This window comes from Chelonia mydas, chromosome 6 (genome assembly GCF_015237465.2).
Source record: "Chelonia mydas isolate rCheMyd1 chromosome 6, rCheMyd1.pri.v2, whole genome shotgun sequence".
Classification (NCBI taxonomy): domain Eukaryota; kingdom Metazoa; phylum Chordata; order Testudines; family Cheloniidae; genus Chelonia; species Chelonia mydas.
Window position 1 is genome coordinate 39,016,126 of NC_051246.2, and position 17,684 is coordinate 39,033,809.

The 17,684-nt window shown below is 42.0% G+C and overlaps 2 protein-coding genes across 6 annotated transcripts in view; one reads left to right on the forward strand and one right to left on the reverse strand.

The window, feature by feature from the left end:
- The window catches only part of USP47 (ubiquitin specific peptidase 47), an 89,101-nt gene extending 85,839 nt beyond the window's left edge, over window positions 1-3,262 (forward strand). For all 5 annotated transcript variants that reach the window (XM_037899822.2, XM_037899819.2, XM_037899820.2 and 2 more), the window contains one exon: window positions 1,796-3,262. In XM_037899822.2, the coding sequence (XP_037755750.1) occupies window positions 1,796-1,970 (175 nt within the window). In that variant the 3' untranslated portion in view covers window positions 1,971-3,262. The remainder of the gene's footprint in view (window positions 1-1,795) is intronic.
- Window positions 3,263-8,743: 5,481 nt separating this feature from the next.
- Window positions 8,744-17,684, reverse strand: part of DKK3 (dickkopf WNT signaling pathway inhibitor 3) — a 43,721-nt gene continuing 34,780 nt past the window's right edge. Inside the window, exons 5-8 of the mRNA XM_037899824.2 lie at window positions 16,707-16,799; window positions 15,485-15,629; window positions 10,197-10,353; window positions 8,744-9,537 (exon numbers count right to left, since the gene is read on the reverse strand). Coding sequence (XP_037755752.1) covers window positions 9,285-9,537; window positions 10,197-10,353; window positions 15,485-15,629; window positions 16,707-16,799 — 648 coding nt within the window. The 3' untranslated portion in view covers window positions 8,744-9,284. The remainder of the gene's footprint in view (window positions 9,538-10,196; window positions 10,354-15,484; window positions 15,630-16,706; window positions 16,800-17,684) is intronic.

Genomic DNA, 17,684 nt, shown 5'->3' on the forward strand with positions numbered 1-17,684 from the left:
TTTTCTGTGAAATTGTTTACCATTTAAGGGTGAAACTGACTTCTGTGCAGGGGGCCGGCATAAGCACCACTGAAGGCCTCAGAAATGGGCTCTACAACTAATTCCTAAGCCGCTAGGCCACAGCGATTCCAATTGTTTGTCTGTTTCTAGTTACTCTCTGCAGTGTGCGCCATTCAGATGGTCATCTAAAATATTGCCCGCTTTTTTCATCTGCCTGACAAAAGGGGAAAAAATCTGTTAGACAAACAGTACTAAAATAATTTGAGGGTGTTCTTTTGGCCTTGTAGTTTGGTTAGTTCATAATGCAGTTGTTACCTCATAAAATCTTCCGTTTATTCTGTAGTCTGAAGTTACTTGAACAAAGTTTTTGAATTAAGGGATAATATGAAAGCTGCGCTATTATACAGAACAGTAAACAGGTTCCTAATTGGATATATTTTATCCTGAACAAATTAGATTTGGAACATGGGACTTCAGTCCGCTGCTAAATTTTTTCATCAATTTGGGATCTGGGGATAGCAGAAGAAAAGAGGGAGGTGGGTAGTGTGGTGGACTTGAGGAAGAGCCAGAAATAAAAGGGGTTTGTGTGTCCTGTGGAGCGGCTGACTAGCATATAGTCAAAAGCTGCTGCTGTGCTGGCTAAAGAGTAGAGTGGCAGCTGAATAGGAGGAAGCTGTGTTGCCAGGCAGGGGTGGAGTGGAGCTAACTAAGAGTGAAGAGGCAGTGTGAGGCTTGATGAAGAGGAGCTTTGAAGTGAACTCGGAAAGCTGGCTTAGTATAAGGCTTGGTCAACACTACGTAGGTTGACATAAGGCAACTTATGTTGACCTAACTCTGTCAGTGTCTACTTTACAGCCTTGCTCCTGGCCGATATACCTGCCCTACTACACCAACATAACTCTGCCTCCATGAGAGTCATAGGGCTTATGTCGCTGTAGTGAGGGTGACGTAGTGTCTGTATATAGGACTCGAGGTGCAGATCTCCCCACTGAAGGCAAGAAGCCCCAGGTGGCTTCCTTCTGCTCCCAGCTGGGAGTGGGAAGATGAGAAGCCTGGGGGGCAGCTGGGCTCCCAGCAGGGAGCTGCATGGCACTGAGAGCGTGGGATCTCAGCCCCCGCCCCCTCAGTCCCTCTTCAGTCAGTGGAAGCGCTCCTGGTGAGGACGTGCACCACTAACAGAAGGAGGGTAGTGTGGACATCAGCCACCGCAGTAATTACTGCAATGACTGTAAGGCAGACTAACATAGGTTGATTTAAGATTGTAGTGTAGACGTGCTTCATGTTTCAACTTTCTAGGGATGCCAAGGCTCTCTGATCGCTCCACACTGCTAAAGTGGCACATTGAAACTAAAAGGTTCATTGAATTAAAATTTAATTGTCTCCTTCGATAGCTGTAGAACCACTCCTTGACTTGAAAGCCCAGATATCTCTTGGCAAATTATATTCCCACCTTCCCTTCTCAGTTTATTACTTCAGTATTTCTTTTTGTAGCCAACTTAGCAAAATTTTGGAGAATTTGTCTTGTTCTTTGGTTCTTTCTCTTGTTTCCTTATATTGGCTCTGTTATGTTTAATTCTGAGTGTCTCAGAAAACACTATGCTTTGCACAGAAGAGACTTAAAATGGAGAAAGGTTAAAGACCTGAGAGAGAACCTGCGTTTTGTGAGATACCTTATGATGCTATATGGTATGAAAAGTCTAGCAGGCTCTTTTGATCCAGTGAGACCCCCTCACTTGTATAACTTCATAATTTTACTATAGCTGATTTTTAATCTACAGTTTTATTTTTATTTTAGGGATAAAACTGAAGAATTAATTGAATTGACAGATGAACAGAGAAATGAACTAATGAAAAAAGAAAGCAGCAGACTCCAGAAAACTGGACACCGCATAACCTACTCCCCTCGTAAAGAAAAAGCACTAAAAATTTATCTGGACGGCGCCCCAAATAAAGAGTCGACTCAAGACTGACATTTACTATAACATTTCCCTTGGGGAATTTTTTTGTTTTAAATAATAATTAAAAAAAAATTCACTACTACTGTGTAGTGCCATTATGGCAGGACACTCATTAGGTGTAAAGCAATGACACCAGCACTGATTGGGCTGCAGTTTACCAATCAGAAGCTCAGTGCCCAGTCGGGCCACTGTTTGACTTTGAATCATGTTGTGCACTATCGTCAAATGTACTGTAAAGCTAAAGGGATGTGCAAATAAAAAAAAATTGAATAGAAAAAATGGGGAGGGAGAGGGAAATGAGTGGAAATGATTGAGGACAATGTGCACATAATAGCTAGTAAAACTAGCATCAAACAGGATACTCATAGCTTAATAATAAAAGCTGTGCAAAGGCCATGAATGATTTCTTTTGTTTGTTTCAATGATACACACATTACCTCATTGAAGGTTTGGAAGTAAATGTAACACACTGGCTTTTGGAAAGCAGCAAAAATGGGGTGAAGATGTAATGGCATTTTCAAAAGCCAGCTCTAAAAGTTGTTGTGTAAAGTTTTTAGAAGAATCCTTGGACTATTCTTCCTTAAAACAGATGGTCTAAAACAGGTACCTTTCTAAAGTTACCAGGAGGTCTTGGCTCATTTTGCTCAAGTATTGTAAGGTAACTCTTGAAATAGCTTATGGAAGCAGAAGAGCAACTTTACCATATTGCATTCAATGTGTAAATAAAATCTTCCCTATCCAGTTAGCAGAACTATAGTTCAGCTACTTACCATAGTATTTCTTTTCACATATCAATATTTGTTGTGTACATTTGAAAGTATAGCTGCCTATTTAAATTTGTATTCATTTTATGTTTGGCAATGCTGGGTACTTTAGGGTTGCATTTCCCTTTGTTGATGAGTTTTTTTGGTTGTTTTTTTGTTCTGCTACTTATTTTTGTACATTTTGTTTTTGAAGACTTTATTACAGGTTTGCATTTTCTAGTCCCATTGCAAGTCACACTTTAATTTTTTCTGGAGTTGATTCATAGTTCTTTGTAGTTTGGGCAACGTCTAACACCTCACAGTATAAACTTGCTGGTAGTTCAGTTTGTGGTGCAGACTGATGCAGTCAACATGATTTCATTGCAAATCCTAGAAACAGCAGGTTTTTGCTTCGCTACATAAAGATCAATTGAGAACAAAAACTGTGTAGAATTGGAAATATTAACTAATTTATAACAATCAATAAAAGGTTTTGGTAAACTTTTTCATGCCTGATGCTGTTTACAACAATGAACATGCCAATAAAACATTTGTTCATTCTGTTGTGTTCTTTTAATCATTTAAACTTCTTTGGGTTTTTTTAAACCTGGAAAGAAATTATAGAATTGCTTCATGTAAACCTATAGAATCACTTTTCAAAGGCAGTCTCTGAATTTTAAAGTACAAATACATAGTATCAAGGAGTGTGTTCATACAGGGTATTCTGGTCTAATGTACTTATGTTCATAATAGAAGATTTGTTAACTAATAACTTCCTTTCTGGAAATGAATTCTTTCCCCAGTGCAGAATTTTAGGTTGCGATTCCTTCCCTCTTGCAAATACCAGAGGCAGCACAGACTTGTCTCGTGGGCTGTGGAGTTTGGCTATTTCTTTCCACCTTGACTTGCAGGTGAGTACTTCCAAAGATGTATAGGGATACTAAGGGCTCAGATCTGTCCAGTGACACAAAATAGACAAAGTCAGTAGAACTGTAGCCCCCTGAGGATTCACCCTATGGGGTGGGGAATACCTGCGTGGTATAGATCCTTCATTATGGCTTCATGCCTTACAGTCCATAACTTAGGTGGCATGGGTGTGGGAAGAAAGGGAGCATTGTCGGAATACCTTAGCGTGCTGACATCTTTGGCTGCTGGAATGACTTTATTATAATGTATCAGCTCTATATATGTAGACATGTAGGGGTATGTCTACACTGCAGTTAAACACCTGTGGCTGGCCCATGTCAGCTGACAGAGGCTGCAGGGCTGTAAAATCATGGTGTAAATGTTTGGGCTTAGGATGGAGCCTGAGGTCTGGGACCCCACAAAATGCACTGCAATTTTACAGCCCGAGCAGCGCAAGCCCAAGTCAGTTGACATGGCCCAGCCACAGGTGTTTAGTTGCAGTGTAGACATACTCTGAGGCTGTCACAGAAGCACTGAAGGCCTTATGGTTGGGAGGACTAGGATACAAGTTGTTCCAGTAAAGGAAATTGTTAGGTACCTTTTTTTATTCTGGATCATGACATTTCCTTTATACTGTTAGGCACTTGGGGCATAGCAGTTGCTAAGGGAAAACTAGGAGTGGGAGAGAGGAAGAAGTAGGATAAAAGAAGAAAGATTTTAGTTAGACTAGTTTTTAGGGAAGGGGGAAATCTTAAATACAACTGTTTGGAGCACCTTCATGCTCGGAAGATGCTTCAGAGGAAAGTTTAAGCCTGGAGAGCTTAATAGAAGTCTTGATGGATGACCACAACACAACTTTAGAGATTTCCTTTCTGGTGACTGATGCCCTTTTGGCACAGGATACTGCAGTAGAAGTGGGTTCTGATTGCTTGTGGGACTAGTATTCGAGCAGCTGTGTAGGCATTGGTAAAACAGAATTTAGGTTTAGAATCTTTCAGACCTGGGCACTTAATGTGAGAAGAAACAAAAAGGGATTGACGTTTTCCTAAACATGTTAATTCAGCTAAGCTAAATCTGCAGTTCTTTTCATCCACCGTCTGCTATACTCTTTCAGGTGTTGAGCTCTCAGGAGAAGTGAAACAATAATACATGATGTATGTAGGGGAGAAATCTTGCCTTTCTGAACTATTCAGTAAGACTCCATGCTTCCTAAGAGCAGAGACTTTGTAGACTCTAAACTGAAAGAATTGCGAACAGGGAACATGTTTTAGGGAAAGGAAGCATAGGGATTAAATACCGTCCATTCAAATTAAATGCGTCATAAGTACTTGTAGCACTGTGGATGCATCTGCGGTAGAGAAGATAGATCTGTCTTTTTGGATTGATATGTTGCCATAAGGAACCTCAATACTATTGGTAATCTACCAAAGGCTTGGATGAGTTTGTGTTTTTATAACATTATTTAGCACCAAGAGAGGAGATGCAATGACAGTAATTCTTTGGTCCAAGTCTAGGTCTTTTTCAGGAGATGAAAGGGCTGTTTTTCTGGCATTGATCATGATATAATGGCACTTGTAGGAAAATTTAGTTGATTCTTGCTGCTCAATTGTCAAGCTATCAGATTCAGCCTGGATTGAGATACAAGGAGTGGACCTTATGATATGCTGCTTGCTGGAAAGATGGAGCGGAGACCTCTCCTGGCTCCATAACCTTCCTTAATTATAGGTGGTGACAATGACTACCGCTTCCTCCCTGCTGCTGCCACCTGGCTCCATCAGTCTTTCTAGTAGAAGAAGAGGAGAAGGTGTGCAGCAGCCCTTTTATTATCTGAGTCAGAATGTTACCAGTGATCTTTGGTCCAGTGGATCAGACGCTAGCATGAGTCAGGAGACCTGGATTCTATTCCTAATTTTTGCTGCTGACCTATTCAGGCAAGTCACATAATCTTACTGTGGCTGAGTTTCCATCTCTAAGCCCCTTCATTGTCAGTTTAAACCAATATTTACTGAAAAATTCCTCAGTTTTACAAAAACTATTTTTTTTCTGATTTTCACCCTACTTTTGTATCATTCAAATATAAATATATAAAAACTTGTTTTATTAGGAAAATACAATACATTGCATGAGATATATGTAGTATGATAATACATTGGTCTGTGTATATGCAAAGCTGCCTCTTGAAGTAAGGCTATGTAATAGTCTTGAAGACCCAATAAACAGGCACACATGCAAGCTCTGAAGTGCATGCACATCTGAATATACTGATGAATCTCAAGCTGTTGGCTGATAACGGTTTAAAGATTTGACACACTAAAATTGGAAGAAAACGAAAATCTGCATCGAATACGTTTCAGAACACAAGCATTCAAAGTTGTTTTTTTAAAAAACAAAAACAGGAGAAAAGGATGAAGTTGAGTGTCTGCACTGCAAATGGTGTGGCCCAATTATTAAATGTAAATATTTATAGGCTAATAGTCCTAAGTCTACAACAGTACACTGCTTGTTCAAATGAAAAGTTTTATCTGGGTTTAGAGATGTATTTTCTTAAACTCAGAGATGGCAGAGTTCTGTTTTAGTTGTGCAGCAGACCACACTGATGAACAGAATTCAAAGTGTTAATCTGTTGAGTACCTTTTTCCCATCTTCCTGTCCACCAAAATAACCCTGATATTTACCCAGAAAAATTATGAATAGTTTTTTACACTGATTTTCACTGGTTTTTGTTGTTAAGGTAATAAACACTGATAAATTCCCAGGGGAAATGAAATGAAATGAAATGAAATGAAATAAAATAACTGAAAATGAAGGACTCGACCGATCTCTCCAAAGGAAAGGCGGACGCTTGTCCTCTTCTTCTGTAAAGCACTACTCCAAGTTGCCTGCTGTGCCAGTGTGTGTGTTCAGAATTGTTACATGGATCGCCCTTGTGTAGGCTGGGCGACACATCTGCCAGAAGAACCTGTATTACTTAGGTTTGCAGATGTGAATTTTGACTGCCCCTTGTCAGTTTTTGTTCCACAGTTGTTGAGTTGTCTGAATGAACCAGGTAATATTTTCATCAGGTGCTATGGAGAGTCTTGAATAGCCGGTCTGGAAAATTCTTATAGCTCAGGCACTGGAGCTTTTCTGACCTTGATCGTGTTCACTGTGTATATGTAAAATGTACCCTGGGGTGCTTCCATAGGAAAGAAGGGAAATTTTTAAGCAGATCTGTTGGTTTAAAAGGCAAATTCTAAGAAATTCTACCTTCTCACTCATTTGTACCCCCTAGCTAAACAGCACTGGCTCCTGCTGTTTAATTCCCCCCTCCCCCCCTGCTTTCCATGCACTCATTATAAGATTCTGAGTTTAGGCCACTTTTTTCCCCATTTTAAAACTAATATTTTAAAGTTCTTTCCTGTTCTTCAGTAACTGAAAGTTGATGTACCGGCGAGGCTGGCGAATAGTCTTTCCTTCACAGAAATTGTTTTGCCCTTCCAAAATGGCCACTATTGCCCACGGTACTCTGTGGGACTGAGGCCATATATTTACCTCAGTTAACAACTATTTCTCTACTGCCTGGGCAGTTGGAAGCTGAGGCTGCCTATGACAAAGGTTTTCACTGCCTCCTGTTGTTCCCAAAGCCAGGCTGCCCTCAGGGAAGATGATGTCCTGCCACTCCCAAAATGTTAGGAAGCAGGCACTGGCCGCAGGTGTGGTAAGTAGGTTAATGCCAGGGCTGTGGAGCTATTCACTGACTGCTATAGCCAGCAATAGGAGTTTCAGCTGTGGCTTAAACTCATTGTGCTGCTGAGGATTGAGGCTTTTCAGGTTATTGCATGACAAGGCTCTGGTGAAGCGGGGTTGTCAAAATTGTGGAGAGATGCTAACGACGGTAGCATCTCTTCTGTTGGAATCCTTATGAAAGAGGTTCCTTCCACAGGAATGACTGTGTCCTTCATGCTCCTAACCTCAACCTTGAAGAGTACGAAGAGAATCATTTGGTGTGAGACTCCATAGACCGTTTCATGACCTTTTCTTCCCTTAAGGAACATGGCAAACTAACACGAAGTCCAAGTCCATTTTTTTCATCCTTTTCGTAGTTGGATCTAAGGTCCAACTCCTCCTCACAATAATCTCAATCACATCTCTGGAAAAAACCCTCTCCTACTGCTCTAGCACACGATTTATATGGGCCAAATATAGCTCTTTGAAAGGGCTGTTGAATCTGTGATGTTGCCTGATCTTTCTGTAATGTTCTATACAAACTCTGGTCCCACCCCCTGATGTAAAACCTGTGCATGCTTTTTACTGGAGTATATGACCTACCTACAACTGGGGCTCCAGAGCTTTATTAAATAGCCTTATGCCAGGAAGTACTATCCATGAACACAGAAGACTGTGGCAGTATTACTGGGATAGTAAGCAAGGGTAATACTTTGAGAAGAGCACTTCCTTGAAAGGTCAAATACGGGACTATTTACAGGAGAGTGATGGATCTGGGCTTTTTTATAATAGGCAATCACTCCAAAGCAGGGCAGTTTATAACCATAAGGCTGGCCTGTTGGGGAAGGGAAGGAGAAAAAGATTGTCCCTGTCTTGTGTGCAGGGACAATCCTCCGGTACAGTAAGTCTGAAACATGCTTATCAATAGCTTGATATTTGACATCCTGATTAAAAGGAAGAGTGGTGGAGAGTTTTTCAACAGGAACAGGGGCAAGCTTCATCTACAGAGTACATATCACCCTAATGAATGTGCCTTTGTCCCAATCCCATTTTGTTTGTTTTTCAGATGCTGTTAAATGGGATGTTTTCTTTATTGTACTTTGTTCAAAATTCCAAACCTACATAAGAGACTGGGGGGAGGAATCCATGCCTTACTGAAGGTAACAACTGTGAAGGATAGTTAATGCTGCAAGGAGTAGTATTAACTTTCATGGAGTTGACACTGGCAAATGCTGTGTGGTTCAAGATGCCAGCCCAGTCCCCCAAAACCTTTACAGCTAGTGGTGCTACATGAGTTTGAGATCCTTTGCTGCCACCTCTGTAACCAGTTGAAAATGAAGTTTGGTCCTCTGTGCTTTCTCTGAACCGAAGGAGAAAGCTCTCCTTCTTCCCAACCTGCCCCAGGCTTCAAATAACTGAGCAGAAGCTATATTTATTGCAACTTCACTGTGATTATATATTTTTTAAAAGAAACACATACATGGCTGAAGACCAATGCCTGAAAATAATCTAAACCAAGAAGTGGGTTCTTCCTCACCCCAGAACAATAACCATTATTCCAAACATATGTACAGAAAATGCAATGCTCAAAACTTTCACTTTAGGGTCACCAATAATTTAAATGAGATTATGTATGAAACATTAATGCTTTGACACATGCTCTTTTCCTCTTAGTCCTGGGTGCCAAAATAAACTTACTAGTTTGGTATTGAGTAACTAGTCCAAAGAAAAGCATAACAGTTAGGCCCCCCCTTGCCCTTTCTGATTTAGTTTAGTCCAACCTTCTGAATGGATAAAAAAAAGTCTGTCCAGGTTTGGGGGAAGGGAATAGGAAGAAACCCCTTTAAAATATCATTTATTGCACTTCTATCCAGCAGTGTGTGTGTGTTCAGGATTTATACAAGCAAAATACTAGACACTTCTAGAAATGTAATTCTTATTGTGTCAGTGACAAATCTGCCCTGTGTTTAATTTAAATCTCATCTCCAAAAAGCAGATCATGAGCCAAGTCAGGCTCCTTTAAATCTGTCTGTTCGGAAGTATTTTCTTCCAGGCTTTCTAATTCTTTCCGCACTGCCTGAATGATGCTGCTGTCTTCATAATCACCAAGCACATCCCTGGGTATCAAACCAAGAAACGATATTTCATCCATGAGCAAAGCGTCTTCCTTTTCATTACTTCCGGTGTCATTAAAAGACACTTCACATACAGGCACAGTGCTGTGGCTGTTGAGAAAGCAAACACATCCTGCCTGTTAGTGTTGAGGCCTGTCATCATTCCAGTTCTTTATTGAAGTGAAAAACTACAACCCCGCCCGCACCCGTCTTCCTGGTGAAAGGGAAGAAGAAACTTGCAAATCCATTTACTTGAATAGGTAAGACATCTGATTATAGCAAGTGATTCACAGCTCAGGAAAGCTGAAGACTTGAATTTTTAAAGAAAACCCACAACTCTCTAGATGGATTCCTCTCCCCTTCAGTATTTCTCAGATGCAGCAGTCTCAATTACAATCAGATCAAATGATACTGGACAAAAATTAGGAATACACTGTGCCTTCTAAAGTTCAGGTGTTACTGTATCAAACACCACCTGCAAAGACAATCCACTACCCCCTTGATAATGACACAAATACCATTAGACACTTCCTGACAGGCAGGAACAGCAGTGTGTGTTAGAACAATGCAAAAGGCTTTAGACATTTTTATAACCGTGAGGATTTTTTTCCAGAATTAGTGGTGAAGAAAGCATTCAAGATTTTCAGACCTCACAACACTGAGCAGCTTGCAACAAGGAACTACTCAGTGCAGAGTGGGGAAATTTCACACAAACAAACCTTGAAAGAGTCTCCCATTGAAAAAAGCTTTTGATCCTTCCCAGGCTTTACCTGTGAGTCTGGCATATCAAGCCACTTGCACATGGGCAGCGCTCAAGCACTCCATCTGGTTCCAGTTCCCACGTGATCAGGTTCAGGAGTTTGTTTAAAGGATCATGGCAAGGTTTTCCTTCTGCAGGTAATGGAGTACACACAGGAAACAGAAGATCTGCATGCAAAAATGATAAACCCGTGACGATTTTTGATCCACAGTGTAACTATTCAGTTCTGCATAGGAAAGATTCACAGTGAGCCAGGAGTAGGATTTCAAATAATTTATATTGTGGCTTTGCCTCATGTTCAGGCTCTGACAATCCCCATCCTCTTCATCAAAAGGCCAGCAACAATTTAGCAATAAATGGATAACTTTGCATTTCTGTAATGCCCTTCACCTGAAGAGTGAGGCATTTTACAACAATGGGTGACCGTGCCCAAGACACTCTGCAGAGCAGGCAGCAGTGAATAGAAATTGTTAAAACCTACCAGGATTTTTTGGTTCTCGATCTGGGTGCAAGAGCATGTATCTTGTTTTCCAATTTACTTTTTTTTTATGATTTCTTTGAAAGGGTTAAACGTGAACTGCAGTTATTCAAAAAAATAGGCATGATTACAAGAAGTCACCACAAACAAATGTATTAATCAATCTAGGAAACCCCCTGCTATTATAAAAGTCTACACCAAAACCAAACTATAGTGACAGATCAAAAAAAATCAAAATGGACTCAAGTGGGACTTATGTTGGAGAGGCCTTATGCTGACCCTCTGCACAGGGGTGAAATTCACCCTTTAGAGAGAGGAGTTATTTACCAGAATGCTGTGCAGTTCGGGACTCTTGACACAGAAAACAAAGATAACCAGAAAAGGAAAGCACTCCAATATACATCAGTACTCTGGAAGTACAGGAGTTTCAGGAATATCAGGTCCTGACAGAAACACACACACACAGAGCCCGCTCCCTGATGGTGACTTTTTAATTAACAAAAGCCCTTGCAGTGCCATTTTAAAAAAAAAAAAAAAAAGAGGCAAATTGAAAAGATAAGTTACTTAGCTTGTACAGTAAGTGGGGGGGTCTTCAAGATGTGTGTTCCTAGAGGTGCTCCACATCTGGATGTGCACACCTGTGCACTCTTGATCAAAGATTTTTGTCAATTATGAGTGCGTGCCTGTGTATTGGACACCCTCATGCCCCGATACAAGGCTATAATGGGAGATGTGGATTCACCACCACTCCAGTTTTCTGAAGCATGGAAGTCCAACAAGAGACTCCAAAGCAGAGGGGAAGAAGGGCGGGTATTGAACGACCCATAGGGAGATACATCTTGATACACAGTTACTGTACAGTGTGTCCTCGCCACCTCCTTTGAATAGTGTCCCTATGGGTGCGCCACTTCAGGAGACTCCAGAGCAGTATCCCCATCATGGGAGGAGGGGGCTGCTAAGGAGGCAGATCGTGGAACAGCCTCACCAGTTCAGCCTCACCAGGTGTTTTTTCAGCAGGGCTACTGAGGTAGATTGAGCTCTGGTGGAATGAGTAATGACTCTGAGGGGGTTGAACCTCTGAGGCTTCATAACAGATTAAGGAGCATCCTGTAACCTATCTGGATAGTCTTTTGGTTGGAAATCACCTGTCCTTTCTGTAACTGAGATGTAAAGCCCTAAAGGGTTTAGTATTCCCTAGGCAGAAGATGCGGGCTCTTACATCCAGTGTGCTGAAGGTTTAACTCTTCTTTTGAAGAACGAGACTTGGGATAAAACACAGGAAGGTGAACCTCCAGGTTGATGTGAAATTCTGAGGAAACCTTGGTAAGGAAGCGAGGGTGTGAACATGGCGTCACCTTGTCTTGACAGAACACTGTACAGGGAGTCCACCCTCAAGGCTCCAAGCTCCCCATCTCTCTTGGCTGAGGTGATGGTTATGAGGAACATGGTCTTAAGGGACTGATGAAGAAGGAAACAGTTTGCCATACTTTCAAATGGGAGTTTTCGTCAGCATCTTGAGGACTAAGCTGAGGTCTCATGGTGGATTTGTACATCTGGGGAGCAATCTGAGAGCCATCTAGCAGCCTTAAAGTCAAGTGCTGACAGATTCAGATGAGCGTTTGATTCCAATTCCTGGGTGAGGTGGATCAGTTCTGGGAACCACGCCTGCCTTGGCCAAGATGGTACTCTGAGGATGTCAACTAATTTTTTTTGTTTCAATTTGTTCAGGACTTTCAGCAACAATGGAGCCAGATGACGTGTAAAGCAGTACACAGAGCCAAGGAATGAAATTGCAGAGAAATCTATCTGAACAGCCCCAAGTCAGGCTTCTCCAGGGTCTCTCAGAATACCTCATTGTTCAGCTCCCACTTGTGGTCGGTGCTGAAATGTCTGCTGAGGGAATCCGCCATTGTGTTCTGTAGTCCTCGTGGATACAGATCTCAGCGCTTTATGCAGTGTGATAGAGCCATAGTTTTATAGATTCAGCGCACAAGGCCTGGGATCTTGCACCTCCTTGACAACTGATCTAATACACAATGCTACTCTGTTGTCCAGCATTATGCTGATTGCATGGCCCTTGATGTGGGATAGGAAGTGCTTGCCTCTGTAACAAACTTCTCAGTGCTCCAGTGTATTGATATGGAGGATAGACTCCTCAGGAGGGTATGTTCCTTGAGTGTGAAGCTGAGGTTCTGGCAGTGCCCCTCAGGAAGCAGTATGTAGTGGCGGTCCTTGCAGGAGGATGCTGCAGGAACAGAACTCTCACACCTTTCGTAGATTTTTCCACCAACGGAGAGAGTAGAGAACCCTCTGAGGTACTGACACCCATTCACATAGACTATGCTTCCTTGGGTTATAGATGATTATTAGGCAGGCTGAAGACAGAGTGTAGCCTTACTAAGAATATCACAAATGTACAGGCTGCCATATAGCCCGCAAGTCATAGACAAGTCCATGCTGTGGTTTGCAGGCTTTGTTGTATCTTTGAAACAAAACTAGACACTGGGATAAATCTGTCCTTGGGCAAGTTTGCCTGGCTATGGAGGTGTCTAGAGTAGCCCTGATGAAGTCTCTGCATTGAGTGGGTATGAGGATAGATTTTTTTCCATATTGAGGCAGATGTGGATCACCCATAGGGTTGCTACTCAAAGAAGAAAGTTAACTTCCTACAGCTGTTGGGGCTTACCTTAGAAATATTTGGGAAAACTGAATTATTGACCTGTCACGGCCTATCCTTTGCCAGGCCTCATTTATCATTCTCACAATAGCAAGTGCTGTAAAAAGACACCAGAAGTCTTCATGAAAGAGCTTTAAGCAGGTTGTTTTTTCTAAGATTATACAACAGACTTTTACCATTAAGACCACAATTAACCAAAATGATTAAAAGAATGAAACCTGCAACAAATCTTCTGCAATTACTCAAGGACTGAGATTGGTGTATTTTGTAAGATGTTGTAAATTCAGATTTACAGAAAATAATATATTAAGCCCGATTCTCATCTACACTAGTGCCCCTTTGCACTGTTCTGGCTGCGGGGCTTAGTGGAGCGGGCACTTGACTAGGACTCAGGAGCTCTATTCCTGGCCTGCTGGGTGACCTTGGGCAAATCACTTTCCCTCAGTTTCCTCATCTGTAAAATGGGGATAATGATACTGACCACCTCTGTAAAGCACTTTGAGACCTACCGATAAAAAAAAAAAAAGCTACATAAAAGTTAAGTGGTGGTGCTATTTAAACAGTACCTTCATTAAAGCTTTAGTACCATTGTTCTGTGCAGGGAAATCACCTCTTTCATCAACTTTAGTTTTTTCCCCTACAGCTACAGGATTTTTTATCTAAGCATTTTTTATCAAGTCAGGATCTAACTATGACTTGAGTCAAATTTGCCGTGAAGGGTTTGTATTGCTGAAATCATCTTCAGCACGATACTGGAATTGTACTGCTTCAGATGCAATTATTGTTGGCTCATATCACAGAGGAAACTGGGGTTCAGGGAACAGTGTGTTCCCCTCACTGTATGTCCAGCCCTACACTAATGAAACCAGTTGCTGTTTTGCCACCGGCTTCTATGAGATCAGGAGCAAGATAAGAGTCCCACTTGGGGAAGTGATATTAGCGGTCAGAAGACTTGCTGAAGTTGCTCCTTTGCTCTGTTTCTTCTTAGGGGAGGGGTTTAGAGAGGAGTCCCTGTTGCAGCTCACCAAATTCTGTAGGTATTTTAAAATAAAGAAAATCCTGATGAACAAGGAAATAATCCAAAACTGTTCTCTGCAAAGCGGAAAGTCTCCTTTATAGTGCTCTGTGTTTAGAGTTAACAAGGCAAAACCGCATACACCCAACTGACTCAACTTGGATGGTGCCTGAAATGGGCCGCCTTCCCATTCCACATGACATTCCCAGCACTCTGCTACAATGGTTCTAGGCAGCAGAAGTCATCTGAAGTCCAAAGATGTGAGGCGGCTTCCTGGTCATGGGAGAGGCCATTATAGGTAGTAACATAGAAAAAGGGTCTCCCCGGCCTAGAGGAAAAGTTGAGGTTGGGCACTCGTCCTGCAAAAGGGAGGAGGGGCATGAGGGCGACACACGAGACTGTCGTGGATAAGCAGACAAAGGCTTAGGGTTGACTAGGTGGAAAGAGCAAGGCCCAGGCCTGAACAAATTTCTCATTTGTCCTTCACTATGTCAAGCTTCACTTCTGTAAGCCTCAGACTCTCTTGTGGCTAATGGGGTTTTCTGTAGTGCCCTTCTAGTTCATGTCCTATGCAGGACACTGTTGTGTACTGGAGTGCATTGTAATACCCAGCAGCTGTTCACGCTAGAACCTCACATTTATGCAATCGCCTGTACTGGTGGTCTCCCTCTCTCTAATGTGGGAAGGGCTGTTCAGGGGAAGCAAAAGTGTTTTTTGACAGAGCAAACTGAGAATCTCAAATATTTTCCACTCTACAAGGCAAAAAGTAACACACACTAGGTTTCTCCTTTGGTATGAAAATTGGGCCAGGCTGTTATTGCCTTCAAATGACTGTAGCTGCCCATCACAAACACACTCTACCCTGCGCTCTTCTATTTGCTCACACCATTCCCATCTAGAATGTTTGAAGTATATGTCACTTTCACGGTAATGCAGTCCTGTAGGAAGCGCCTTCTCCTTCCCAACTCAAACTGCATTCTAAAGGCTTTATCACAACACACTCCACAGTAACACAGAGCAAAGGAGAGAATTACCCATTAATTTACACAGAGATTTAGCTACTTCAGCTGAGCTGAAGATTCTTTTGCGCTATAAAATGAATAGAATAAAAAAGCAAAAGCAGTTTACCTTTCTGAAAAGCACAGCATGTCCCAGGATTACAGTCATGTTGATTTTCACAAATTGTGCCAGTTTTGCCTTTTGAAGCAGCTTCCACACATTCACCCCAGACACAAAGCTGGTCTCCACAGCATTCAACGTCTCGGGAACAAGGCTTAGAAGAAGGGGGGAAAAAATCACTGCAACAAAATTATCTTTTTAGCACCAGCACTGAACTCAGCACCGATGCACACAGCAACCACTGGTAAGGATAAGCACAGACGTAGGGCCCAGATCCTGCAAGCAGCTCTCCGTGTGTTTTCAACTTTAAGCATGTGACTAATCCCACTGGTTGAAACAGGACTACTCATGTGTTTAACCTTAACTGCAAAGGGGAAACTAGATCCCAGAGAGATCTGAACCACTTTAAAGCAGAGCTGCACCCTCTAGCTGGTAATCAAGTGGCTTAAAAGAAAGGACCAACTTCCACTCAAAGGAGGGAAGAGAGAAGCAAAGTCTCTGGAGAAAGATAGTACATTGGGAAAGCTGTTGTCCTAGGAACTAATGGTACATACCTCGGAAGACAACCCTATATGCACCGTGTGTCTTTTATATTGATATATTATTTGATTACTCACAGATTCCTTGTAGTAAAGGAATATGAATGAAAAATACATCTGGATATGGAGATAAAAACATTAATGAAAAGACTCTGACTCTTAGCCGATCTCTAAGCACAAGGAGCACTACCTCCTCGCAGGGCTGTCAATGCTAGAAGATAACCTAATATTGCTACCAGCTGAGGGAGTTAATGCTTTAGCTCAAATGGCAGAGGTTTGCTCTGAAGTTCCCAGATTCAAACATGTAATGACCCATGTGGGAGGGAGTTACACAAAGAAATAATTGAGCATGTTCATGTAAGTGTATGGGCGCAATGTGCAACTTGTCATTTTTATCATGTTAGGCAGCAAAGTCACAATAATTCTTTTCTATAAGTGTCTAAACCCTAGCTGAAGTGAACAGGAGTTGGATTGAATCCCAAAGCACCAGTGAATAGAAACCTTATAACAGACACAAGAATATGCAGAGCAAGAAAAAGCATTCTGTGTATGCATATTCAGTGTTTGCTGATGTGACCCCCCCAACAGAACTTAACCAATAGATCTATATCAGTTTTGGTCTATGGCCATTAACAATGGTTCTTTATGTGGTGAGACAGTTTTTGAAGACCATACAAGAATTTGGTACTTACTGCATGTTGGGTTTTACAAAGCTGACATAGGTATTCGAAACTGGAGAACTGGCAATATTTCCCTGTCTCACAATCCTCATCAATGATGCACTCCTAGAGAAAGGAATTGAAAACCGCTTGATTAAATAATTGGACTTGCTACTGCTGTTTAAAAGACATCACCACTTCTTTGTAAAATACTAGAAGGTCTTAGAAACCTAGAAATGCTTTCATCTCTCTTATACAAGGACTAAGACCCACATTTGCATTGGTTAACTGGAAACCATCCTCCACTCCAGATGGCTAGCATGCTGTAACAAGAGAACACTGTGTTACCCTGGCATATTTATACATTGTTGAAAACTAGGCAAAAGAGAAGCTTTCAGACAGGCTCAACTAGCTCTTCTCCCTCAAAGTACTGGCGTGGGAGATGGGGAGGGGGCGGGTGTCTCAGCTTCTTATAAAAGGATTAATATCACTGCACCTAGTAACATTAATTCATTTCTTGTTCTGCTCTTCTGGGCATTCCAGGTAAAGAAAACTGAAGACATTTTCCTCAATATGAGGGAACAGATTCAGGGCCCAACTGTGAATGGAGGTGGAGACAGATGGAAGCGAGGCCACATCACAGCAGCAGCCCTAGGAGCAATGTTTGAGGACTGTGTGTGGGAGACAGTGCTGTAGCAGCTCCCTAGTCCTGTAAAAGGATGCAGCACACACTCAACTCCAGGCCAGCCACCAGCTCCACACTGCCTCCCCATGGCCCCATTTGGTAGGTTAATGCTGCTGGTTTCTAATCCCCCATAGAACTGTACCTGGCCCCTGCAGGCATGCAACAGTGGGGCTTGAAGGGGGAGAGAAGGTTCTTTTTGCCTTCTCCCTCCCCTTGTGCAAGGCCAGGCACAACCTCTCTCTTGAATATGCTGTCGCACAACTATGACCTCAGCCAAGCTCTCCTGCATTATGTTAGTGTTTCTATCAGAAAAGCATTTCTACGCT